Genomic DNA, 26905 nt, shown 5'->3' with positions numbered 1-26905 from the left:
GGTCATTCCTTTGATACTGGTGGGTATTAGGTCTCCAAACTATTTTTTTTTTTTTTTTTTTTTTTTTTTTTTAGGTCTCCAAACTATTAATCAAACAGATATTTACAGAGCAGCTACTGTGTGCCAGGCACTTGCTCTGGGCACTAGGAGTATACGGGGAAAAGGAGACAAAAAATCCTGGGCCTTCGTGGGACTGACATACTAATTGGTGACAGGGACAGTAAAAATTGAGTAAGTTCCAAGGTGGCAAGGGCTGTGGGGAAACAAATATAGCAAGTAAGAGGACTGGAAGTGCAGTTCTGATCTTAATCGAGGGGTCAGGATGGCATCATGGAGCAGGTGATGAGCCAAGCCTTTCAGAAAACTTGTGGTTTTAGGAGTCATATGGCATTACCCAAGCTGCTAGAAATACACCATTAGAAATGGTAAAAATATCATTTTGTATGAGTAAGCTTCGGACAAGCACAGGCTGAAAGCACACTGAAGATTTTCAGAAAAGGCAAAATGACTTGGAAAGCAGACAAATTTCCTAAGACAGACAAATAAAGGAAAGGGGGGGGGAGGTGTCACATTACCCCAGGAGACCCAGATGTGACATACAGGCTGCCAAACTTTCCCCCAGATCAAGAGGCTTTCAGATAATTCACTGAGAGCTGAAGACAAAGTGTTAAAGACCCCTGAAAGTAATGATGCAATGACAAGGAGGCAGAGCTAGCATGAGGGGCTGCAAATGAATCAGTAAGAGGAAACCCAAATCAGAAAAATAAGCACGAATGCCACCAGCGTTGTGACAACAAGGAGCTCCCCAAGGCAGGGTGTCTGTCTGCACAGAGTAGGTGCTCTATCAACACTGTGGAGCACTCAGGGAATGAATGCCCATTTTCTAGAAGAAACTGAGGTCCAGAGAGGTTAAGTGTCTTGCCTAAGTGTGTGTGATGGAGCCAGGATTCAAATCTCAGCGTTCTGGTTCCAAAGCACATGCTCCATAGTTTTTTCTTAAAAGAATAAAAATTAGGGTGCTTGGGTGACTCAGTCAGTTAAGCATCTGCCTTTGACTTAGGTCACAATCCCAGCATTGGGCTGGGCCCCACATTGGGTTCCCTGATCAGCAGAGAGCCTCTCCCTCCGCTGCTCCCCCTGCTTGTGCTCTCTCTCTCCCCATGTCAAATAAATAAAAATCTTTAAAAAAATTTTTTTTAAATAAAAATCATAAAAAGACCTCAGACTTCTTGAGAACTTCATATGTACTACACATTTTATAGATGTTAACCTCATCAACTCTTTACAAGAGCCCCATGTTTGGAATGTGGCCCCATTTTGCACAAGAAAACTTGAGGGCCAGGGTGGGAACACAACTTGGCCAAGGACATACAGCAGCAGAGGTAGGGATTTGAACCCGGGCCTATCTAAGGCCAATACTTTTAACCACAAGCTTTCCTATCAGTGCCAGAGAACTTTAGTGATAAACTCAGGAAGCCTCACAACAAATGAACCAAACTGTTTCAAGATGAATTACAAAGTTGCCAAACTGCCCAGTAAGGCTGGAATAACCAAAATGTTGGAGGGAGAAAATAGAGTTGTCAGAAATATTTCCTATGCACTGAAATACCTGGAGTTGGGCCAGGCTGGGCATCAGCAAGTGAATTATTTATATTTGGCTGGGGATCGGGATGGGGACAGATTGAGTTTCTGAGCACCCCATCGGGGAGTCACCCTTCGACTTGAAGCCCAAGGGTAGAGGGTGAGAAAAAAGACGAGCCAGATATGGGGGTAGCCTGTGGGAGGAAGAAAACGCAACCTAGCTAATGTATCCCTCACTGGTCTCTGTCTCCTATGTTCTTTCTCAAGTCTGTTTCCCACTCCCTGTTCAAAAAATGACAACACATGTGTATTTGAGCACTTACTCCAAGAACCTTATGTGCTTATTACCTCTCTGGAGCCTCTAACCTTCCTAGGATTACTGATCCCATTTTATAGTTCTCGAAAGGCTGAAAGACTTGCCCAAGGACACACGGCAAATGGATGGCAGGACTAAAATTTGAACTGAAGACCACTTCTCTTCTGGAGTCTCTGCCCTACTCATAACATTGTATTTCAGTATAAGAGGAGGGGAGAAATCAGAGTGGTGAAAGCAGATTCTGAGCCAGTATGCCTCAGTTGGAATCCCGAATCTACCACTTAATGCTGGATGACCTTGGGAAAGTTGCTTAAGCTCTCTGTGCCTCTGCAACCTAACTGCACCTATACCTTTGGGGTGCTGTCAGAATTAAATGAGTTAAGAAAAGAGCCAGGCACTTCCTAAACAGTAAGTGTTAGCTGTAATCTACTGTGGGGAGCCCCTGCATGCTTCTAAGCTGGGGTGTGCCCAGATCAGTGCCAGGTTTTGAGAAAAACGCCTCTGGGGTTGGCCTGATAAGGAGGGAATCCATTAGCACCTGTGACCCAGTCACATTCCTGGGGTGGGGAACTTCCCACCAAGAGCTCCGGAGACTAAAGACTTATTGCCAAGGGAGGGTAACAATCTTAAGGAGCCTCCCCTCTTCTCGGTGGCAAGTTGTTCCAAGTTGTTCCCGCAACACAGATAAGGGCACCAAGTTCCAGAGAGGGGAGACTTGCCCAGGTCACAAAGGAGTGACAGGGTAAGAGATCTGAATGCTGGACTGTCAAAGCACAGAAAGCACTATACTTTCTGAGATCCCACTGAAGAAATGAGAGTGCAAAAAGTCTCTCTATGGCCCCTTCTGTCCAGTTTCTCTGGAGTCTCGGGCTAGTCTAGGCAAACTATCCTTACATCCAGGCGCCTAATGCCATGCTCCCCACCCCATGCCCAGCACGGCAGCCTAACCAACACAGCACTCTACCATTGATTTCTCTCCCCCGCCACCTCAGCTTGCCCTCCTGCCCCCAATCCGATCAGGAGGCCCTAACCCACCTCATCCTCAGCTGGTCTCTCTCTCGGAGCCTACAGACCCACTTATCCATCTAGCCCTGACCCCCAAGCCTTTCCGCATCCCCTAGGCTACCTGCCTCGAAATTGCTCCTTTCAGGGCCTCTGCCAGGACGCCCAGCCCCTTCTCCAACTCGGGACTCCCTTCCCCAGCTCTGACCTCCCTTACAATCAATCCCAAAGCTCGACTCCCTCCCCACCTCCAAGACCCCTCCCCAGCCCCCATTCTTCTACTACTCCCTCCGGCTCCCATTCCTCCCGAACCCCTCCCCAAAGCGATCTCTCCTCGTCCAGCCCCTTCTTTAGCCCCTGCCTCCTTCTTCTCGCACCTGGTTCGAACCCCCGCCCCAGCTTTCAAGCGCCCCCGGCCCCCGCTCGAAATTCTCACCATCTCCCCGCGCCGCAGCTCTCTCGGCTACGCGGGTTTCCCCCACTCGCTCCTCTCCAGCCTCCCCTTCCGGGTTCCCGCCCCGAAGCCCGCTGGGAATTGGAGTCCGAGCGGCCACGGACTACACCTCCCAGAAGGCAGCATGATCCCGCTTGGAGGTGGGGAAAGGAAGCAAATTGGGCGGGCTGAGGACAGGAACTACTCTAACTCCCCGGAGGCCGAGAGGGCGCTTTGCGGCGCAGGCGCGGGAGAGCGCCCCCGCCAGGCGCACTGGGAGATGGAGTCCAGCCTCCTCCATTTTGGCCCGGGGCCCTTGGAAAGAAATTGAGCAAACTGCAGAGACATTTGTGAGGGCTGAAGGGTTTGAGAAGGAGCAAGTGTATCGAGTTACTTTTGCACATTAACATAATAATTAATAGTGCCTTGTACTTTCTCCAACGTTTTTCCATCTCCTCCCCCGATTTTCTTACCATCACCTCCACTAATTTTTCACTTGTTCCCGTGAATTAGGAATTAGTCAACATCACAGAAACTCCATGAGGACAGACACTTTTGCATATCTCGTTCAAGCACCCAGAGCAAGTGTTGTGCAATATTTACTGCATACTAACCACCTGCCAGACACCCTGCAGACAAGGCAAGTATTATCCCAAAATTGCAAAAGTTAAGGCAAGAAGAGGTGACGCCTCTTCTCCATGGCAACAGAGCAAGAAGGTGGTTTGAACGTAAGTGTGTTGGACATCAGGGCCTCTACTCTCCACTAGGTCGTTACATCCCTTCCCCTCAAGCTATATTTTCCAGGCCATCCTCACCGGCCGCCGTGAGGAAGAGGTTTCTAAAATAGAGCGTTTGCTGTCAAGGAATGAATATATGTCTCTGTGCGGAGAGCAGCTTCTAAGGGCCAATTCCAATGGCTCTCCTCTTTGAATCTTTTCTCAATTTATTGCTCTTTAACATCACTAGATTCTCAAGATCTGTGAGCCTTCCCGAATGCACCGGAAAGACAGCGGCGAAATTCCCAACTTTAGCACGATCCTTGGCACACAGTAGGCCCTCATTAGATATGTAGCGAAGGAAAATGGTGGAAAGAGGGCCAGAAAGGAGGCTGACTAGATCTCTCTTTCTTCCTGAGAGTTGGCAGTTGGGGAGACCCCGCCTCCTTATTAGGATCCCCGGTCTCTGGCGGGCTGGAGCCAGAGGGGGCGTGGCCAGTCGGGGGCGTGGCCCGCGGAAAAGGCGGGCAGCTGACTGAGCGCTGATTGGCCGGCACTTTGGCGCGCTCCAGCAAAGGCCTTGTCGTGAGGCGCGAGGCCAAGCTCGAGCCGGGCTGGAAGACAGGGCGCTTCCCCAGGCGCGCTTGCGCACGGCCACTTGCACCCTGCCGTTTCCCCTCTCCAGTCTCGCGCCCAGCACACCTTGGCGGGAACTGCTGGGGGCGTGGCCTGGCCTCAGCTGCTCACTTTTGGTCTCCTCCACAGGCCTCGCGCAGAAGCCTCGAGCCAAGGGGATTCGCGCCCACCCCACGCCGGGGTGGGGAACGCCGTGGCCGAGGCCTGCCTGGGGCTCGCGCGCACCACCAGCCTCCCGGGACGCGCGCGAGACGCTATCTGATCAGGCTCCCGAGTGTGGGGCTGGCGTGAAACCAGAAGGGGGGGCCTCACGCCATTTTGCACGTCCTGAGGCGGGTGCTAGAGGCCGAGGAGAACGGGGCGGGGGACGCCCCGCCACCAACCCGCCAGAAGGGAGCCTGGGGTCCCCTCAGGAGCAGCAGTCTGTGGTCGTGGCCTCCCTCGGGGGCTCTCAGGAGGACAGGAAGGCGGGCGAGCCCGGTGCTCAGAGCGAGGCAGGCCAGGGGCAGCAGAGCTGGAGTTCGGGTTTGAGGCTGGGCCTGGGTTTGGGGATCCAGGCTCAAGTCTGAGATAGGGAGGGCTCTGTTTGAACAGTGTGGGGGCTTTAGGGTCACGAGATAGGATCTGGGATCTCCAGCTTTGTATCTAGATATAATTTGGATTAGAATCTGAAGGTGTTGGCTTTTGTGACTGGAAGCTTTCCTGTTGAAATCTGGAGATCGTAATTTTAGGATCTAGAAGTCTTAGTTGTGAGTTCTGGAATATAACTTGGGGGCCTGAGGTCTGATTTGGGAAGTTTGAAGCCTCAGGATAGATTCAAGTTCTAGAATCTCAGTATAGAGTATGAGGTATGAGGTTTAGGGACTTTGAGGATTAAATTTTAGGGCCTGAAGTCCCCATGTTGAGTATGGGGCTTCAATTTTGAGACTCACATGTGAGATTTCAATTTTAGGGTTGGGAGGGACACAATTTGAAGGTCTGAAGTGGCGTTCAGGGGTCTAGAGATCTTTATTTTTGGACCCGAGGTCAATTTGGGAGACTTGTTTGCTCGGGGTGGGGAGGGGGGAGATGGGGGACTTGGGTTTCTTACTTTAGGGTTTGGGTTCTCTATTAAGGTTTGTAGTCTGTGATCTTAATGGGATTGCGATGGGGGTTGTCTTTGGAGATCAAAAGTGGACAGTTTGGAGGTCTAGAGTATCTCAATATTAGAGTTTAGGGTTTTTAGGCTTGGGAGGGCACCTTTTTGGGTTCTAGATCCTCACTTTGGGAGATTAAAGTCATAGTTCTGGTGTCTTAACATCGAAGTCTAGAAATCTCAAACCACGGTTTTCAGGTCTGACGGTCTAATATCTAAATGTTAAGACCAAAGTTCTGAAGTTAAAGTTAGGGAATTTGCTGCTTTTAGTTTTGGGTGCGGATCACGACTTGACCCAGATTTACAATTTGGGATTCATGAATTTCAGTTTAGAGTTTAGGAGTTTGAATTTGGTCTCTGGGCCCATATTCTTAGGAGTTGGGGACTCTTGGGATCTCTGAGAGCTCAAAGGAACCACATGGGGAAAATGAAGGCTGCCCACCTTGTGGCCAATTACTCCTGGAATCCCAGAGGTAACTAATAATTCTTTCTTTTTCCCTCTTTGCAGATGTGGGGCTCCAGCAGAAACTTGTGTTCCCCTGAATGGCCCAGAGCCAGTTCCCTAGGTTCCAGTGACAGGTAAGGGCTCTCCCCTGCCTATCTCCCTTCCAGCTTTGTAAACTCTGGTTGAAAAATAACAATAATGTTTACTGAGCATTTACTGTTTGTTAGACTTTTGCTAAGCCCTTTTGTTTGTCCTTTAATCCTTACAACAACTCCACAAGGAAGTAGGTGTGAATATTACCACCATTTTTAAGATGAGAGAACTCTGGGTAATTGCCAAAGATCATCTCAGAGGCCCTGCAGGCTTTGACATTCTGAGTTTTGTAAATGCCCTGCCTTCCTTTCTTTTATTCATATATTCATTCATCAAGCACCTCCTAAGTGTTAGGAATCTCATAGAAGGGATGTTCACAGCAAATGGAGAGTCTGATCAGATTTCTCCTTCCCTCCCAAGCCTGGATAAAGAAAAGAGAGCCAGAGTTCATCTTATCCTCACTATCTCCCCGAATGACTTACTGTCCATCCATCTCTTCATTCATTTATTAACTTCCAATTTAAGCATCTGCTTTGTTCAGGTTCTCTACATAGGTACTGTGCTCAGAAGGAGCACGATGAAGAAAATGAAGAAGGCCTGTCCCGTGCAGCCCATTCCTCCTGGAATCCCAGAGGTTACCAACAATTGGGAGGGAGTCTTTTCCCCCCTTTCTAGATGTGGGGAGGGGTCACTATATTAATAAAGACTCTTAGTTGCAAGTAACAGAAACCTAGCTAAGACCAGCTTAAGCATAAAAGGAGATTCATCAGGTCATTTGAACTAAAAATTCAGGGGCATCAAGCTTGGCTGGTTCTGGGTGAGGGCTAAATAATGTTGCCAGGAACCTGCCTCTCTTGGCTCTGTTGTTGCCCTGTGTTGGCTTCCTTCTCAAGCAGGCCTTCCCTTTGTGAGGGCAAGATAGCTCCCAGAAGCTCCAGGGCCATATCCTACCAGCCTGAAAACCCCAGCAGAGAGTCTCTTTTAGGAATCCCTTGATTCTGTTTGGCCAAACATGGGTTATGACCCCAATCCTGATCCAATCACTGTGACTCTTCCCAGTTGGACCTTAGTTCTGTGCTGCCTAGTGGAGCGGGAGGCTGGAATCGACCTCTCTGAACCACATGGACCTAGAGTGGGGGAGGGGTGGTTCCAAAGGAAAGTATTACCAGACAAGGGGGATTAACTGTTGGTCAACCAAAAACAATTTTATCAACTATAATTATCCAACACGGTACTTCCACTCCATTTGTCAACTTTCTAGCCACTTCCATTTTAGAAATGAGTGAAAAACCGCCTCAGAGAGGTTAAAACATTTGTCTAAAGTCACACAGCAAGGGGCAGAGCTGGGATTTCACTCTAAGTCTGTCTTATTCAAATGCTAGAGCTTAAAACCAACTATTATGCTGCCTCTTGGGATCGTCCCCCATTATGTCCCACTTTAGGATAGCTTTTTTTTGTTTTGTTTTAAGATTTTTATTTATTTATTCATGAGAGACAGAGAGAGATAGAGAGGCAGAGACACAGGCAGAGGGAGAAGCAGGTTGCATGCAGGGAGCCTGATGCGGGACTCGTCCCAGGACTCCAGGATCATGCCCTGAGCCGAAGGCAGATGCTCGAACTGCTGAGCCACCCAGGTGTCCCTGGGACAGCTCTTATTCTTAAATCTCTGCACACATTAAAGCAAATTAGGGTCTGGGCCTTGGTTTTCCTTTATTTAATATGAGAAATTTGGACTGGCTTTTCCAGCTCCTGTAAAATAAACTAGGGAGGGCTCAGGCTGATTAGCTCAGGGAAGAGGAAACACTAAGTGCTGGTTGTTATTCTAGAAGCTAGGGATTTGGCCAGGGCCACATACAACTTATCATGGGCCCTAAGCAATTTTGCCTTCTTGGGACCCTTCCTCCATTAAAAACATATTTAAAGTTTTAGTTTACAACAACATCAGCATAGATTTTATTTTTTTTAAGACTTTATTTATTCATGAGAGACACACAGAGATAGAGAGGCAGAGACACAGGCAGAGGGAGAAGCAGGCTCCATGCAGGCAGCCCGATGTGGGACTCAATCCCAGGTCTCCGGGATCACACCCTGGGTTGAAGGCAGCGCTAAACTACTGAGCCACCCACGCTGCCCATCAGCATAGATTTTAAAAGAAAATAAAACATTTTTAGGATGCCTGGCTGGCTCCAGCGGTGGAGCACGCGATTCTTGATCTCGGGGCTGTGAGTTCGAGCTCCACATTGGGTATACAGATTACTTAAAAATAAAATCTTTTTTTAAAAGATTTTATTGATTTATTCATGAGAGAGAGGCAGAGACATAGACAGAGGGATAAGCAGACTCCCTGTGCAGACCCCTATGCGGGATTCCACCCCAGGACCCTGGGATCATGCCCTGAGCCAAAGGCAAATGTTCAACCACTGAACCACCCAGGTGCCCCAAAATAAAATCTTTAAAAAAGAAAAAGAGGGATCCCTGGGTGGCTCAGCGGTTTAGCTCCTGTCTTCTGCCCAGGGCATGACCCTGGAGACCGGGATCGAGTCCCACATCAGGCTCCCTGCATGGAACCTGCTTCTCCCTGGGCCTGTGTCTGTGCCTCCCTCTCTCTGTGTCTTTCATGAATAATAAGTAAAATCTTAAAAATAAATAAAGAAAAAAGAAAAAGAAAGAAAGCATTTTTATGAGCTCTTAAAAGTGGCACCAGACAGGTACTGTGCTTACTGTGTCTAAAGGGTAAGTCAATCTATGATATGACAATTAATAAACTAGACAAAAATCCCTGCCCTGTGGTGTTTATAACAGAGAAAGAAGATTTCAGATTTTGATAAATAATACGGGGATGTGACCAAGAATATACTTAGTTTGATCTGTTGGTCATGAAAAGCCCCTCTGAGGAGGTTATATCTAGGCTAAATGCTGAATGGCAAAGAAAAAAACAGCCATACAACAATCAGAGCAAAAGAACATTCCAGGTGGAGGGAATAGGAAAGGCCCTAGGGCAGAAAGAAACTTGGCAGTTTAGAGAAACAGAAAAAGGACCCAAGTGGCTGGAGCTGGCCTGTTCCTTGAAGACCCAGAGGGCAGAGCTGGGATTGGTGAAAATTACAAATCTCATGAGGAAAGAACTTGTCTGAAACCAGAACCATCCAGCAAGGAAAGGGACGGCCTTGGGAGGAAGTACAGCTCCTGGAGGCCTCCTGCTCTAGGAGCACAGCCCAGGTCACACCTACTTAGGACTACTGCCTAGCAGATGCCAAGATTTTGTGATGCCTCGTCACCCTCTTCCTCCCTCGAATTTTTTTCCCCCTGCAACTTCTGTGTTTGCACATAGAAGGCTCTCAATGCTTTGCCAAAACCCCAAGTAAACACCCAAGGACTACTGTACGCAACTCTTTTTCTCAGACACGCTCAGGGAACACCTATCTCTTTAATAAGCCTGGATGCTTTTTCTTCCTTGCTTTCTGTGTCCTCTCGCTGGGGCTTCCAGGGAGTCCTCTAGAACAGAAGGCAAGTGGTGTACAAAAAGTAAATATCAGGGCTATACAGGACTTTAGAGTGCCCCCTACCTCGTTTACCTCCAAAGATAGCACCCCAATGCCCTTGCCTCTGAAAATTATGGTTTCTACCAGGAGGTAACTGGAGACCAGAGATTTGGGTTTGTTTGTTTTTTTCTCTTTCATTCCTTCATTTAGCTGACAAATATGTATAGTCTTCTATATTCGTAGTGGTTTTGAGAGGGGGCACTAATAGTATCATTCCCTGCATAAAGCCCCTTTGTGGTTTCCTGTTGGGCTTCAGATAAAAGCAAAACTTTTCTACTATGAGCCTCTGAGACCCTGCCTCATCTGGCCCCATCTCCTCCAGCCTTGTCTCACCCCACAAGACTCCTTGTTTACTGTATGCCAGACACTGCAGCTCTAGTTCTTTTGAGTTCTCCATGCTTCCTCATGCCACAGGACCTTTGCACAGGTTCCCTCTCTCCGAAATGTGCTTTTTCCCTCTTCACCTATGTATCTCCACTCATCTTTCAGAACTAATTCTGGCCAGGTTTACTTCCTGAGGGAAAACGTAGGGCAGCCCGGGTGGCTCAGCAGTTTAGCGCCGCCTTCAGCCCAGGGCGTGATCCTGGAGACCCAGGATCAAGTCCCACATCGGGCTCCCTCTGCCTGTGTCTCTGCCTCGCTCTCTCTCTGTGTCTCTCATGAATAAATAAAATCTTAAAAAAAAAAAAAAATAGAGTGGCTCAAAGCCACCTGTTTCAAGCTTCCATAGCACCAAGCAGCACTTCTTTGTCTCCATCAGGGCCAACTTCCTGGGTGTGTGACTCATGCAGTTACAGAGGAGCCTGAGGCTTGGTTTAATGCCCTGTTCTCACCATCTTGAAATTCTTCATTTTTAAAAAGGGGGCCCCACATTTTCATTCATAAGGCTCCCCTCCCCAACAAGTTATATAGCTGGTTCTGGTCCTAATTGGAATTTTATGTTTGTTTGTGTGACAATTTGATTAATGACTTTATCCCTGACGGGACTGTGGGCACTTAGAAGGGGATTTTGGCTTTTATACTTTTATCCCCTCACCTAACAGCATTCCTGGCACTTAGTAGGTGTTCCATGAGTAATTGCTGAATGAATGCATGAGAAAAATTATTTTAGGGTCTGGCAAAGAAGAGGTGCCAGTTTGTGGGTGTGAGTAGGAACTAAACACCGCTGGATAATCAATAGAGTATTTTGGGCGTGGCCAGGCCGCAGGTGACAAAGTGTTATGGACATTCAGAACAGGAGAAGAGGGTGAGGGAGGGGTTTCCTGGGACAGGTGGCAATTGAACAGAGCCCTGAGGGAAGGTGACACAGGGACTGGTGGAGATGGGGATGTCTGGGCATTCCCAAAGGAGTCATGTGAGTAGTGGCAGTGGCCTGTAATTTGGGAGAGAGACTCCAATGTCTTTGTGTCCCCATCTGTCAAGAGAGAGGTAGAGGTGTATGTGGGGAGGTATATTATAAATTATGAATTCAGGGATTAGATCCTGGAAGTTTTGCATTAGCCCAGGAGTCAACTTCTGTCATACCCTTTTTATTTATTTAGCAAATATTCAGTGAGTTCCCACAGTGTGCCAGACCCTGTTCTGGATGCTAGAGATACAGTGGTCCACACCCCCTCCCCAGCTCTCAGAGAAATGTATGAGCATGGGGCTGAGGGCCCTTAGCAGTGGTACCTCATCTGTCCAGTGGAGTCAGAGCCAGTTGATTTGAGAGAACCAAAGAAAGTAAGAGATGAGACCAGTATGGTCAGCAGAGCCAGGTCTGGAGGGGGCATTATAAGCCATGTTGAGTTTACACTTGGTCCTTAATAATAGGATGGTATCGAGAGGTTCAGAGCACTTACTAGGTAACTTGAGTATCAGGCTGTGTGCTGGGCGATTTCACACACACAGTCCTGTTGATAATCCTCTGAGCCTTAAGGAATATCCTCATTCCTATTGCACAGATGAGAAAACCGTGGCCAGATCTGCAGCTTCAGAGATCACCCTGGGTCTAGTAAACAGGCTGGATTGGAGGAGGCCAGGGAGGAGGCTGGGAGAGCTAGGGGGATGTCCACACGTGACCTAGGGCAGGGGCAGGGGCAGGGGCAGGAGAGAAGGGATTGGGAGGGGAATGGGCAAGATTTGATGAGACCTATGATGCCCAGGATTCTGTCTGGGGGCCTGGGGACGGGGAGCCTCTCTGAGATGAGGAACATTAAGGCCGGTGGTTTGGGAATCAGGGGCCAGTTTCTGTTTCAGATGTCCTCACCAAAACCAGCTCTCGGCCCAAACCCGGAGGCAGAGGAAAAACCACACCAGCAAACTGCATGAGCTGGCATTGCTGCTACCTGTAGCCCTGAAGACGGGTATTAAGAAGCTCACCAAGGTACGGGGATTGAAGGAGAGGAGGCGGGAGGGTGAGGGGAGCAGGTCTGCAAATATCAGTACCCAGCTTACCCTCCCTTCTCCGGGGCCCCGATGCAGACCCTCTCAATGACAATGCTGAGATGGGCATGGTCCTGCCCAGAGTGGGCATTTCTGCGGTCCCACCACTAGGACCCTTCAGGATCCTTTCTTGCAAAGGATGCAGGGACAAGTGGGAGAGGGAAGATCTGCAAACCATGGGGTAAGGGCCATCACTCTGGGAGTCAAACAGCCCTGGGTTCGAGCCCGATGGCCCGAAACGGCCGGACTCTGGGCAGGGCCCTCAGCCTATCAGCCTCTCAAGCATCACGTTTCTCAGTCAAAACGAAGACAAATCTACTACCCAGAGATATTTTGAGGCCAGAATGACATATGAGCCATGACAGTCCTCAAAGAAATGTCAATTCCCTCACTAGGTCCCTAGTCCTGTGTCCTGGGGGCATCACCTTCACAAGGTAACAAGAGATAAAGCCACTGTATGTCCCCAGTGGCTGCTGGGGAAATGTTATACTGTGCTGAGCTGCCGCCAGTGGGAACACTGTATAAAGGGATTCAGAGATCTTGAAGGCTTGGTGCCGTGTTTTCTTACCATAGTTCCTCTCATTCCGTCACATATTCACTCACTCATCATCATTTCTGGAAAGGCTGTTGGAGGTCAAAAGCTGAATGTTTTGGTTGCAACGAGGGGAGCCAAAGGAACCCGCGACCGGCTCCTCATCCTCCGGGAACTCAGAATGTGGTCAGGACAATTAGGATTCGAACTTAAGAATAACTGACTCCCACCTAGAATGGGCTACCTGCCTTCCGAAAGGCTCAAGAGAGTGGGTGTTTGGGGAACAATGCCAGACCCCCACCCTAACCTCCTTGGTGCCTCGGATCACCACCAGGTTGTGTTGATTCTCCCTCCTACATGTCTCGTGGTGGTCGGCCTGTACCATAGCTTTCTGTAGCTGCTCTAACAAAGTGGCACATACTCAGTGGCTCGAAACAACGCAAATTTGTTCTCGCCCGGTTTGGAGGGCAGAGGCCCCAAATAAGCCACGCAGGTCTAAAGTCAGGGTGTCAGCAGAGTTGGTCCTTCTCTAAGGCTCCCAGGGAGCATCCGTTTCCTTTCCCTTTGCCAACTTCTAGAAGCCGCCTGTGTTCTTTGGCTCACGGCCCCTTCAGAGCCAGCAGCATAACATCTTCCAAGCTGTCTCCTGCTCTTCTTCCACCTCCATCCTCACTTCACCTCTTCTCTGCCTTCGGCCTCCAGCCTCTTGCTTGTCAGGACCCCTGGGACCACACTGGGCCCAGTCGGTTAATCCAGAACAATCTCCCCATCTCAGGATCCTTATTCAGTCACATCTGCTATGTCCCCTTTGTTATATTCGGCAGCATATTCACAGGCCTCTGGGGTCTAGGACATGGATGTGCTCGGGGACAGGCATTAAGCAGACCACCACGGTGCTCAGAAATGCTTGAGGAATTTCTTCCTCTGTCCTCAAACATCTGTGTATGTGGTGTGCATAGGTACTGTAATAAACTCTTGGGGGGGAGGGCAGAGATGACTGGGTCATAGTTCCCGCCCCAAAGGAGTAACAGTCGACTCAGGTGATGGGTGACATTTCATCACTGACCAGATGACTGCACCTCATGAACTTCTCCCCAGGCTTCAGGCTGCTTTCATCACCATCAATCCTCTGATGTCTCAATGATCCCTCTTCCTCTCCACCATCATCCTTTCTTAGGCTCCATCCTGAGACTCCTGTTCCAAATATAACCTGTGTCCTGGTCACTCCCCAGCCTCCCCATGTACCCGTCTGCCTGAAGCACGTCGCCACGACCTGTGCCAAGGCTATGCGACATGCTCAGCCTGACGCTCAATGAATGGATTGAACTGTTATGTGTTGCCTTTCCTATGTTTGCGTTTTAGGGTACGGCTTAAGTCTGTGTCATCCTTCCTCGCCATCCTGACTGATGAAGTGGGCTCCTGCCCCATATGGTCCCGGGAGTTCTTCTCCCTCTGACCATCAAAGCCCTCGGCACAATCCTGTGACTGTTTCTTTACCTCTGACCCATCTATTTATTTATTTATTTATTTATTTATTTATTTATTTATTTATTTATTTTTATTTATGATAGTCACACAGAGAGAGAGAGAGAGAGAGGCAAAGACACAGGCAGAGGGAGAAGCAGGCTCCATGCACCGGGAGCCCGATGTGGGATTCGATCCCGGGTCTCCAGGATTGCGCCCTGGGCCAAAGGCAGGCGCTAAACCGCTGTGCCACCCAGGGATCCCCCCTTTATTTTTGTATATATATTTTTTATTTATTCCTAAGAGACACGAAGAAAGAGAGGCAGAGACATAGGCAGAGGGAGAAGCAGGCTCCATGCGAGAAGCCCGATGTGGGACTCGATCCCAGGACTCTGGGATCACAACCCGAGCCAAAGGCAGACCTTCAACCACTGAACAATCCAGGTGCCCTACCTCTGACCCCTTTAGATGAGGGGTTTTATGAGGGGTAAGGACCATACTGCCATAGTGGAAACAACTCTATCCCTAGCATCTGTGGGGCCAGCACAGAGCAGACAACAACTACAACTTCTCCCAATTTACTGAGGGTTCTAGGTGTCAGATCCTGAGTGCCAAGCATTTTATATACATTTTTCTCATTTAACCCCCCCCACCCCAAGGCTTGAGAGGTGCATCTGGGTGTGCTCATATTCCAGTGTGAGGACACTGATGCGCAGAGGGGTCATGTTGCCCAGAGGACACGGCTGGTTAATGGCAGAAAGAGTCACATGTGTGTCATTCCAAAGGTACACATCCTCATCTGCTTGGTCATTCAACACTCAATAGGTGTTTGTTGAATGAATGAATGAGCGAGAGTGAATTCCTTCAGCTGAGATACTTATAGGACCCGTTGATCTTCCCTTCAGAAGGTCTCTGGGATCTGAAACCTTGCTGTGGCCCACAAGCTAACCTTCCTGAAGCATCAATTACTGATCTCTAATTGGAATATACTGAATCCAATTACGTTCTGCATAAAACCTTTATATTATTAATAATAATGTTTCAAAAAAATTTCATATTACTTTACAGATTATAGACACTTCAGCTTTAGTGCGTGCCAATGATGTGCCAAGCCTGATGTTGGAGATAAAATGTCTGTCTGCTCTTGAAAATCCTGTGGTCCGGTTTTCAAAGTTAGAAAAAGTTCTCATTTAATCCTTTGAGAACCTGATGAAAGTATTCTCATTCCATCATCGATGAAGTATTTATTAGGCAACTAGCGTATCAGGCTCTGTGCTGGGCGATTTCACACAAGCTAATTTATTCAGTCCTAACGATAATTGTCTGAGCCTCAAGAAATATTCTCATTCCCATTGCACAGATGAGAAAACTGAGGCTCAAAAAGCTAAAATGGCCTGCTCCCGATACACAGCCAGGAAGTGGCAGATTGGATCCAGGTCCTTCCAAAGTGACAGTCTCGGGATCCCTGGGTGGCACAGCGGTTTGGCGCCTGCCTTTGGCCCAGGGCGTGATCCTGGAGACCTGGGATCGAGTCCCACGTCAGGCTCCCGGTACATGGAGCCTGCTTCTCCCTCTGCCTGTGTCTCTGCCTCTCTCTCTCTCTCTCTCTGTCTCTGTGACTATCATAAATAAATTTTTAAAAAAAATTAAAAAAAAAAAGTGACAGTCTCCTGCCCATGTTCCTTATAGCTTCCTTCCGTGGATCAGGTCACATTGTTTCAGTGACCATCAGTATTCAAGCTTATGAAGAGTTTCACACCAGTCCCTCTGTGGCACCATGTTTCCTCATCTAGGGTTTGGAAGATTGCTACTAACAGTTTTATTGGTGTTCTATAGATCCAGTTCAATCCAAGAAATACTTACTGGTGTTCTTCCCTCACCTCTTCACCAGGCTAATTCTTGTCATTCTTCTGGTCTCTTTAAATGCTAAAGGCCTGGGCACTGGGTCAGTTAAGTGTCTAATTCTGTGGTTTCGGCTCAGGCTTGATCTCAGGGTTGTGGTCTTAGGGTCATGATCTCTGGGTTGTGAGATTGAGCCCCGCGTCAAGCCACACGTTGGGCTCTGCACTCAGGGCAGAGTCTGCTTGGATCCTCTCTCTCCCTCTGCTCTTTCCCCCTCTCTAACATATATAAATCTTTTTTAAAAATGCTGGAGGTCTTTCCAGACACTCAAGTCCAATTTCAGAATCTCTTGTTACACTCTTATTCATAATGCTTATCACACCATTGATAATTTTGTATGACTTACAAATTTACTAAGGGTCACTGTCCTCACTAGATTATACATTCCAGGGGCAGCCCAGGTGGCTCAGCGGTTTAGCGCCGCCTTCAGCCCAGGGTGTGATCCTGGAGACCCCAGATCAAGTCCCACATCAGGCTCCCTGCATGGAGCCTGCTTCTCCCTCTGCCTGTGTCTGTGCCTCTCTCTCTCTCTCTGTGTGTCTCTCATGAATAAATAAATAAAATATTTAAAAAATAGATTATACATTCCATGAAGGCAAACAAAAGTATTTCTGGTTCACCCCTACATACCTGGCCCTTGGTGGGTAGTAGTTTTTTTAGCTTTGTGTCTCTGGTACTGACTTAGTACTGGGTGGCTGACTGGGTGATGCCTGGTGGGCAGAAGGCATCGTGCTCAGTGCCAGTGAGGAGATAATCCTCAGCGATCACTGGCTAAGCCACCTCTTAATTCTGTGAGCGAGGGATACAGAAATCACTTAGCTACAGCCTCTACCCTCAACTAGTTCAAAGTCTATGAGAGAGAGAGAATAATGCATGAACAGATAATTATAAAATAGGCCCAGGGCATTACAAGAGTGCTGAGGAGGGACATCTGACCAAGCCTGTGTAAGAGGGGTCAGGGAGGTGGAAAAGCTTCTGGAAGGGGAGACCACTGTGCTAAGGCTCAGAGGAGGATAAGTCCTCAGTGTGGGAGGTGGAGGCCTGCGGGGGAAGGGGACAGCTTTGCAGATAGAGAATACAGCATGTGCAAAGGGCCAGGGCTGGTAAACCAAACAGTACGTATTGAAAAAACTGGGCCAGGAGGCAGGCAGCCTGAGTTCGGATCCTAGCTCTGCCCCTTCCTCTCTAACCTTAGCAAATGACACCACCACTCTGAGCCTCAGTTTCCTTAGCTATAACAAATCCCTCCCTGAGCTACAGCAAGGTCTAAACAGAATAGAAGTATGTCTGCCAATGGAGGAATTGTTGGGGTGGGGAGTGGGCTCCCCAGCAGCCTCACATTGTCCTGGGCCCCCATTCTTGTGCCCAATCCTGTCTTTCTTTTGGGAGCAGAAGGAGATTCTGCTGCATGTCCTGCATTACATTCAGTACCTCCAGAGAAGCATCGATGTGGCCAAGGCCTTGCTCAAATTCCACACCACCAATGGAGAAGGCGGACATGGGGGTGAGTGCAGTCACCATGGCCCAGGCCTGCTACATACCAAGCACTGTCCTGGCTGTCAGGGACACCAACTGACTTACATGATGAATGAGCCCAGGTCCCCAGGGATCCCAGAGCCTTGCAGAGCAGACAAAGTCAGAGAGACGTGCAAGATGCTGTGAACTCAGAGAAGGAGTGTCTGGGGCCTTGCACCTGGGCCTGTGCAAATAGTAGCAGGGGGCGCCCTGGCAGGCCAGAGCAGCAGTGAGCAGAATGCAAGCCCGAGAAGATGTGTGTGGAATGTCTGGGACAGGCAGGCAGTTGGTGTGCTTGGAGAGACTGTCGCATCAAGACGATATGTACAGGCTTGTGAACCAGGTCCTGATGCAAACACGTGTCTTGTGACCTTAACTTCTCTGTGCCTGAGTTTGCTCAGCTGCAAAATGAAACCAATACTAGTATACCCAACCCTTGAGCAACCCGGGTTTGAACAGCACAGGCCCACTTACACACAGATGTGTTTAGATAAATCCAGTCAGTACAGTCCTGTAAAGCCTTTTTCCTTATGAGTTTTTTTTTTAACACTCACTTTTCTCTAGCTTACTTTATTGTACAAATACAGTATATAACACGTATAATGTACTAAATATACGCTAATCACCTGTTTATATTATTGGTAAGGATTCTGGTCAACAGTAGGCTATTAATAGTCAGATTTTGGAGGAGTCAGAATTAGAGAGGGGTTTTCCACAGCACGGGGTTCAGCTCCCCTAAACCCTGCTTGTTCTAGGGTCACTGTACTTCCTTTCTGTGTTTGTCGTGAGGATTAAATGAGTTAGTACCCATGGAAAGTGCTGTCACCTGGTGCCTGCAACAAGTTGGTCATCCAGTGCTGCATGATGTGCTGGGTGCTGTTGCTGTCGCTGGCATGACAAATCCATAGGCGGGAGTGAGGGGAGGTGAGGCAGGTACCAGACCCTGCAGGGCTTTGAGCGCCTGGCTAAGGGAGGGAGACCAAGATGAGAAAAACTGGTGGACTTTTAAAAGCTGGGGAAAGCCACGATCAGATTTTTTTTTTTTTTTTTTTTTTTTTAGGAAGAGGTGCCTGATATCTAGTGAGCAGGATTGATTATTAATTGGTTGTTGATTATTAGAGTCAGGGAGGTCAGTAGGAAGGCCTTTGGGAGTGATCTGGACAAGAGACAGAGTGGTCTCACACTGCGGGTCAGGCTGTGGACAGAAGTGGTACCTTTGGGTGAGGTTAATGAGGGAGAATTGAGAGGCCTGATGGAGAGGCCCTGGGTGAGCCAGGATGGGTGGCCTTCACTGCTCTGTGGAAGGTAGGAAGAGGAATTGGTTTGGGATGCTGATGGTGGGGAAGCATTTGGGAAGCGTTGAGTCTATCTTCCTTCTTGGCCAACCCAGAATGGTCCTGTGGAAACCTGAATTTTCACCCTGTAACCTCTGCTGCCTGGCCGTGCAACCTCAGACCAGTGCAGTCTCCCCCTGGGAGCTCAGTTTCCACATTTGTAAAGTCAGCTTGGAGACCAGAGCTGTCCAGCCCTCTGCCCAGGATTGGGAAGCATGGTCTGGAAGGAGGAGATGGGACATCATGAATTTGGGGACTTCTGACCTGACTCTTTCTCCAGGCTGTGCAGGTCGGAACTCGGCCTCAGGCGCAATGCGGCGGCGACACTCCACCCCTTCAAGCTCCCCACACTCTCGGAAGTCCCGTCTTCAGGGAGCCTGCCGGAAACCCCGGAAGAAGAAACTGACAGGGTTTTCAGGTACAAGTGAGGCTGGACAGGAAGCCAGGTCAAATGGGAGCAAAGCTCCTTTTCCAGAGCCATCTTACTCCAGGGAGGCCCAGTCAGCTACCCAGAGTCCCCTAACAGCGCTTTACAGTGAGACCTACCTGGTTCAGCTCCCGGCCCCTCATCTCACTAGCTCTGGGGCCTGGCATGGTTGCTTTCCTTCTCTGAGCCTCTGCTTCCTGGGGGTGGACACAGGCTGATCTTAAAGAGCCTGCGTCCACACCCCTGGAGCAATGCTGAGTGGAGAGGCACACAGTCAATGCTCAGTGATTGTAAGCGGCTGTTAGCACTTAACTGTCTTTACAATCAGTCATCCATCCTGGGCCAGGGCATCAGGGAGCATGGGCTGATGGAAAGACCCGAGTGTGGAAAGCAAGCATCCTCAGGCCAACCTCTGTCTTGCTACTAATGGACCACATGTCCCTTCCCATCTGCAAGCCTCAGTTGACTTGTCTTTAAAATGGGAGTTGTGAAAAAAAATAATAAATAAATAAATAAATAAATAAATAAATAAAATAAAATAAAATAAAATAAAATAAAATAAAATGGGAGTTGTGACCTAATCAATGATTTCCAGTCTTGGCTGCATATTCCTTTGACTCATCCAGGGTACTGTAAAGAATGCCTATGCCTAAAAATTAAAAAAAAAAAAAAAAAAAAAAGAATGCCCATGCCTAAACCTCACACCCAGAAAGTCAGGTTCAGTGGCCTTGGGTGGAGCCTGGGCATGAGTATTTTCTCTGAGCTTGTAAGGTGATTTGAACGTGTGGATGGGGAAGGGAGCTTCAGTTGAGATGACCTCTAACTGAGGATCCAGGCTTACCTGGGAAGGGCTGGTGAGTGACCAGGCTAGACAAAGTTTGGAAGAGGCTGTGGGGCCCAGAGCAAAGACGCCCCCAACCTGAGCCATGTTCTGGGCCCCTTCTGACACTTGTCTGTCTGCTCCCCCAGAACGCCAGACCCGGGCCCAGAACCCTCGCCGCTCTCTGGCCCTGGACAAGCCCAAGAAATGGATGACCCTATCTCCAGAGCAGCAAGGAAGAAATGCGGTGGGGACTGCCACCCCTTCAAGATGTGCCAGCTCCTGCTGTCACCCCAAAGTTGCATCATCCCTGCCTCAAGGTGACAGAAAGGGAGGACAGCTGACATTGCTGGACATGGCTGAGAACAGTATCCACTGTGACTTCTCAGGTTGCTCCCTTCCCTCACCATTAACTTAGTCATTTATACACTACCTGTCAGGCACCTGCTGTCTTCTGAGCCCAGTCCAGCAGCTGGGGATTCCGAGGTGGACAAGAGAGATGCTGTCTTGGGCCTCTCTCCCATTGTCTTCTTCCCTTCGGGCCCCATTGTGGACGGAAGGGTAGGACGGCATCAGCGTGGCCCTCGTGCAAGGCTGTGGGTCACAGAACCGGAGGAAGGCAGGCAGTCACTCTTGTGACTCCTATCCCTGGGCCATCTTGAAAGGGTGTGGTGACACCCAGCAGAGCGCCAGGCGAGACTGGGGCACTTGGCAGGCAACAGATGCCCCGAGCCATCCTGTCCCCCACCTGCTCACCCTGAGCATCTCTGGACCAGGCCGTGTGCAAGAGCTGGAGTCCAAGGTGACCCAGATTTCCCGTGGTTGCTGAGGAGGCCGTGGGAGCCCAGAGGAGGCCCCTGACCCACCAGGGGAGGAAGGGCTTTTCAGCCCTTCTGCCGGTTGTATGACCTCGGGCAAGTTACTTGGTATCTCAGTGTCTCAGTTGGGTCTAATAATGGTACCCTGCAGCAAAGGGCTACTGAATAGTCTATGCAACGCCTAAAACTGAGCTGGCGTGGGAAGCCCTCTCCGCTTGTTTGCTCTCATCGTCTTCATTGACATTATTCCACTGCAGGACTTTGGCTTCCTCACAGCTTCTGAGAGGGACATGGGGTTCCAGAAACCAAGGGATCATTCGGGGCACCCCACAGCCGCACACAGAGGCCCCGCGCCTGAGGTCTTAGGAGGGAGGCAGAGGCTGTGCCAGACGGTAGCACCTCTCCACCCTTGTATGTGTGACTCCCGGGATTATTCCAGGCACAGGAGTAAGCATCCCGACTTGCCCCCGGCCCCTGCCCCACAGGCTGCTGTTGCAGAATCGGTGGCCCGGGTGATGGCCTCTATTGTGCCTTCAAGGCCCAGCAAGGGGCCGAGAGGATCCATTTTCTCAACAGGACCCAGCCCCATCCCAGGTAAGAGAACCCAAGGGCTCTGAGTGGAGGAGGCTGAGGCGTCTGGTCTGGAATGGCTGAGGGGTAGTGAGAAATGAGCTCAATTTACATCCTCTCTGGCATCTGTGGAGAGAGCACCGTGGGCCTGGCTTCATGCAGGCGGCAGAGGCTCAAAGGAGAGCCTTGCTTCTGGGCCATCCTTGCAGAGCTGCAGCCCCTGGCCAGCCTCCCTGCCTCCGATCTCACCCTTCCAGCTCGTCCTCCCTAGCTGCCTGAGGGGCGGTCATGACAGTTCATGGCTTTAAGCTCTCCCAAGTGCCCATGGGGCAGAGCCCAAATATCTTAGTTGGCATCTGAGAACTTCTTGCCAGCCCCCTCCCCGTCCATCTCCCATGAATCTTACCCTTAACACCACTGAATATTCACCCTCCACGGGAGCCATGGCCTTGGCCCCTCCAGGTTTTTCACCCTCTGATTCCTCTTCCTGATGAGACTGCTTCTCTTGTCCACCTAGAAAACCACCACCCTTCAGGTTGAGCACAGTGTGGTCCTCCCCCAGACCACACCCCCTCTGTCCAACTGGAACCCACCCGGCCCCTCACAGCCCTGCTCCCCAGGTGGCAGCACATGATGACAGCTGCCTCTCCTCCCAGGCCTGGAGCCCCTTGAGGGCAGGTGCCTCAGCTGACTAAGCTTCCTGACTGCCCCCCTGCAACCCCCCAGCAGCCAGCACAGAGGGACCTCTATCTCATGGCACAGTGGGCAACACCCCGGGGGACATGGCTCGACCCAGGCTGCACAGCAGCTCCTGGCCCAGGGGTCCTGGTCTACCTTTTGAATTCCACCTCTTGCAGGCAGAAGCTGGTGTTCTATGATTCCAGTGAGGAGCTGGACAAGGACTCCCCAGATGCTGACCCTTGGCTTCCTGCCTGGACCCCGGAGGGCAGCCCCCATGGTGACCAAAACTCCATCTCTCCTTATTGTCGCTAGGGTGCGGCCCTTCCTGGGCACTTCCTTCTGAGCAGTACCGTGGTGGGAGGAGAGGGGGCCAGGGTCTAGTCATCTGGTGAGCATAGCGGTATGTAAGTGTACCTGCTGGTCTGTGCCAGCAGGTGCTCCTGCACACATTGCTTCTGTGGAGCCCAGACACTGCCTCAGAATCTTTCTTAACACAGAGCTCCAGGTAGCTATAATCAGTCTATCCAGATTTGGCACACCAGATACTGATTTTTTTGTTGTTGTTGCTGTTTTTTGGTCATCCATGACATAGCGCCAGGCATTGTGTCTCTTAATCTCCTCTCTGAAGCACTCAAAATGAACAATTGACAGAGTCACCCTTCCCTGACATCTAACATCATCTCTCCAAAGCCAGCTGCTGTGCTGGGGGAGAGGGTCATCTCTGACACATCCTGATGTTTCCTTTCCAGGGAGCCTGCTGGACTTGGGGCCTCCCCAGATTGCCAACTGGAGTGTGACAGGACACCCAAGCGAGATCCTAGGGTTCAGCCCCTCCCTCTTCAGCTCCCCAGGAAAACTACCGCCAGAACAGATCCTGGAGGATGGCACCGAGTTCCTGACCCAAGGTGAGCATCTGGGGCTGGACCTGACACTTGGTCCATTCAGAAAACATGGTGATACTCACCAAGTGTGCCGCCCTGGGCTCGGGAGTCCTGGGTACCCCAGGGTGCATCTCATCCAGGCCCCACCTCCAGAACCCTGTGGCCTTGTGGGGCAGTGGTCCTGGAAGCCCCTCAGTAAGGGGAAGCCTCCAGGAGCCCACGTCAGGGACCTACTCCCTCCGCTCAGCATGGAGGTGCCCCAGGGGACCTGGCCTGTGAGCCGGATTTGGACCTAAGACAGGAGATCCAGAGAAGGACAGCAGGAGATCCTGGATGGGACGGCAGGACGGAGCCTGGGTGCCTGGAGGGAGGTGTTTCCACTCCAGCTGGCACCCTGCATTCCCTCCCCGACAGCTCTCTTTGAAGAAGTGTGGCTAGATCCCATGCCTTCACTTTCTGACAGCATGCTTGAGGCGCTACAGAACAAGGTAGGCATCCGTCCACAGACATGTCCATCCTTCTTTCCATGTACATCGCTCTCCTGCTTCACTGACTCATCCATTTCCACCACCAGCCAGCTGCCTCCCCCACCCTCTCACTGTCCATCTGCTCGCACCTCTCCTCGTCTTTCTGGAGACATGTCTACCGTCTGTGCCCCCATCTGCCCACCCTTTGAACAGTCACTGCTGGCCCCCAGTCACCCCACTCTGTGCCGGGAACTCGAAGGAACCAGGCACAGAATAAGAGCTAAAATCCAGGTGCCCATAAAAGACCCCACATAACTGTGAGCTGGGGTCTCCTGTGACCCCAGTCTACAGATGAGGAAACTGAAAACAGAATAAGCTCAGTAATCCTCGGTTGGAAGGAGCCTCCCGACCGGGCCCCAGGGGTGAGCTCCAGCTGCCGTTCTCCCCAGCGGCTCATCGCCTGGCTGGCAGAGGCCCGCCCCAGCTCGGGTCCCCAGATGACTCTTCCTCCATCTCCCCTGCTTCCTCCGATGAGTAACTGAATCTGCACCAGAGACCAGAGTGGACACTCTTAGCAGAGCCCTTAGTAAGCGCCAGGCACTGTGCTAGGTGCTTCTCAGCCCTGCAAGCCTGTGTGGTGACCGCCACACTGTAGGTGATCTCGATGCTCAAAGAAGGTAAGACTTGCCTGGGGCATCGGGGCTGCCACACTCTGGCGTTAAGAGTTCTAGCCCCAGAACGGGGGTGAGCCCCAGCCGGCCCCTCTCTGACCCACAGTGGGAACCTGGGAACATTTGCTTGAATGTCAGGGGTGATATGGACGAGGTAGTCTTCGATTTGAGCTGGTTCTGATGCTCATGTTACGTCCTAGGAGAGCAGTGAGTGGGGATGTGAAGGGATGCCTTGGTCTCCCCTCACACCCCCCGGCTTTCTCCATCGCCCCCCCTCCACCGCAGGAGATGCCCTCGGAGGCCCCCGAAGATGCCCCCGACCCCCATGGCCTGTGCCAGTCCTCAGTGTCGCTAGACCACTGCTACCTGTCACTGAGCGAGAATAGCAAGGTGCCGTCCAGCTCCAGCTCTGAAGACACGGACACTGAGTCGGAATGGAAGCAGCAGGAGGTGAGGGGGGCAGCCGCGGCAGTGGTGGGATGGTTCCCCGTCCCCGGCCTGCCCTCACCTCCCTGTCCCCCACCAGGACACTCAGGCCGACCCTGAGGGCCTGCCGTCCTCCAGCGACGAGGACAGAGACTGCACGTGGACCCCCACCCGGCGGACCACAACCCTGCCCACGGCTGGAAGGAAGGCCAAGAAGGGCCGTGCAGGCAGGGGCCCGACGAAGCCCAAGGAAAACAAGAAAGCCCCCTGCCAGCCCCAGATGAAGAAAAAGTGTGTCAACGGCTTCATCATGTTCTGCAGGATGAACCGGAAGCAGTACATCCGGTGGGTGGGGGTCCTTTTGGGCCCTGGGTGGGGCCTGACCTGCACCGTCCACCCCTCCCTGCCCCCAGAATGTGTTGCTCCTGTCATCTGGCACGTTTGCCCCCCTCCAGACATGACCCCCTGACCCTTCCTCAGCCACATCCCTGCCCCCTGGTCCTGGTGCTGCAGTCAAAGCCTATGAATTGTAAGCAGCAAGACCCAACTCAGGCTTAGGAAAAGGGCTACCACAGCCTGAAAGAAGGGGAGGAGGTAGATTGCCCCCCCGGTGGGCCTGGGCCTGGGGCTCAGATGATGCGAAGCCTCTGGAAGTTTCGTTCCTCTCTCCATTCTGCTCTCCTGGCTCGGCTCTATTCTCAAGCACGTGGGGTGGGGTTGGGGAAGAGTCACCCTAAGGTCATGTCCAGCAAGCAACCCGGTGGGAGGAGAGCCCCTCGTTTCTAAGGTTTCTGGCCAAAGTTCTAGGGGCTGACTGGATAGATGAGGCACCCAGCCCCGAAGGTGGGGTGGGGGTTGGGTGGGGCCTCTCGATGGCCAGCGAAGAGCTGGTGCCCTGACAGGAAGTCCAGGCCCTGGCACCCGGAGCCGTGGATACGGGTCTCCTACAGGCCCCGAGACATAGTTTCCCCTTCCCAACAACCAGTTCATCCAGCCCCCTGTGACACCTCAGCACCAGGGGGTGTGCCCTGAGCTCCTTCAGGCCATGGTGGATAGAAGAGACCCGGGTTCTCAGGCAGGAAAGCCAAGGCCCCAAGAGGGCAGGGGGCCTCCTGCGGTCAGACTGTTGGCCTTCGCCCAGACTGGGCTGCCCTGCAGGCCTCTCCTCACCCCCTCCCTCCTGTCCCAGAGCCTGTCCTGGGACTGCATCCACGGCTGCCACCAAGGAGCTGGCCCAGCTCTGGCGGGTGATGACCCAGCAGGAGCGGAGACCGTACTGGTGAGGGGCCCCAGCCCAGAGGCGCGGGTGGCAGAGCAAAGGGGCCTCCGGGGCTCCTCACTCCTGCTCTGATTTTCAGAGCCTCGGGCCTCATGATGTGGGAAACAGGTTGGAGTTTACTGGGGTGGAAGATGTGGGTGTTGAGAGCTCTTATGAAATCCGTGGGGCGGGGATGACGGTGGTAGGAGGTGCTCTACCTCTGCGGCGGAGCTTGGAAGGGCAAATGGCCTCAGTCGGGACCCCTTGGGCCCCTCCTGCCACAGGGAGTCTCAGAGCAGGAAGCTGGGTCTCATTTCCCTGCTACTACCCCTCCGCCCTCCCTCCTGGCCCCTCCCTGCCGCCCTCTCCCGTCCATGGTGGCACAGCTGCCACCTGCTCCTTTCTCATGGGCCCTGAAGCACACAGCCCTAGATCGCCCTGTAGCAGGGGCAGGGAGGGCTCCGGCCCCATTGTACAGACGGGACTGGGAGGCCCAGGGGTTGCTCTGAGGGGACCAAGGAAGGAATAGGCCCTTGCCACCTCCCCATCAGCCCAGTTTCTGGGGGGTGAGCTAGGTACCCCAGAGGGGGAAGGAAGGAGTGACCCCGATCCACCCCCCTTTTGCCCCCAGCATCAAAGCTCGCAGGTTCAGCCTCCAGCACAACCGGATCGTGAAGCAGGACAGCTCCAGCAGTGAGGACGAGGACTGGGGGACCCCCAAGCCCTTCTACCAGCTGCTGGCCGAGAAGGCCCGCCGGTCCCCAGACCTGGCCTCTCAGCTGCCCCCTCAACACTACTGAGAGGGTGACCCCCCCC

General features: G+C 51.4%; 2 protein-coding genes across 3 annotated transcripts in view; one reads left to right on the top strand and one right to left on the bottom strand.

The window, feature by feature from the left end:
- The window catches only part of FBXO46 (F-box protein 46), a 14987-nt gene extending 11519 nt beyond the window's left edge, over window positions 1-3468 (bottom strand). Inside the window, exon 1 of one of the 2 annotated variants that reach the window (XM_038528551.1) lies at window positions 3336-3468. The gene's annotated coding sequence lies outside the window, so the exon portion shown is untranslated. The remainder of the gene's footprint in view (window positions 1-3335) is intronic. The other variant, XM_038528552.1, reaches the window with a different exon arrangement.
- MEIOSIN (meiosis initiator) lies at window positions 1508-26905 on the top strand. Its single transcript, XM_038525549.1, has 16 exons — window positions 1508-1535; window positions 3254-3493; window positions 4814-5178; window positions 6328-6398; window positions 12138-12264; window positions 17614-17725; window positions 19351-19488; window positions 20467-20706; window positions 21621-21729; window positions 22563-22663; window positions 23136-23291; window positions 23565-23755; window positions 24691-24855; window positions 24932-25176; window positions 26021-26110; window positions 26721-26905. The coding sequence occupies exons 1-16, from the start codon at window positions 1508-1510 to the stop codon at window positions 26887-26889; spliced, it is 2547 nt and encodes an 848-aa protein (XP_038381477.1). The 3' UTR covers window positions 26890-26905.

This window comes from Canis lupus, chromosome 1 (assembly GCF_011100685.1).
Source record: "Canis lupus familiaris isolate Mischka breed German Shepherd chromosome 1, alternate assembly UU_Cfam_GSD_1.0, whole genome shotgun sequence".
NCBI classification, from domain to species: Eukaryota; Metazoa; Chordata; class Mammalia; order Carnivora; family Canidae; genus Canis; species Canis lupus.
This window is presented reverse-complemented; position numbering and strand designations above follow the sequence as displayed.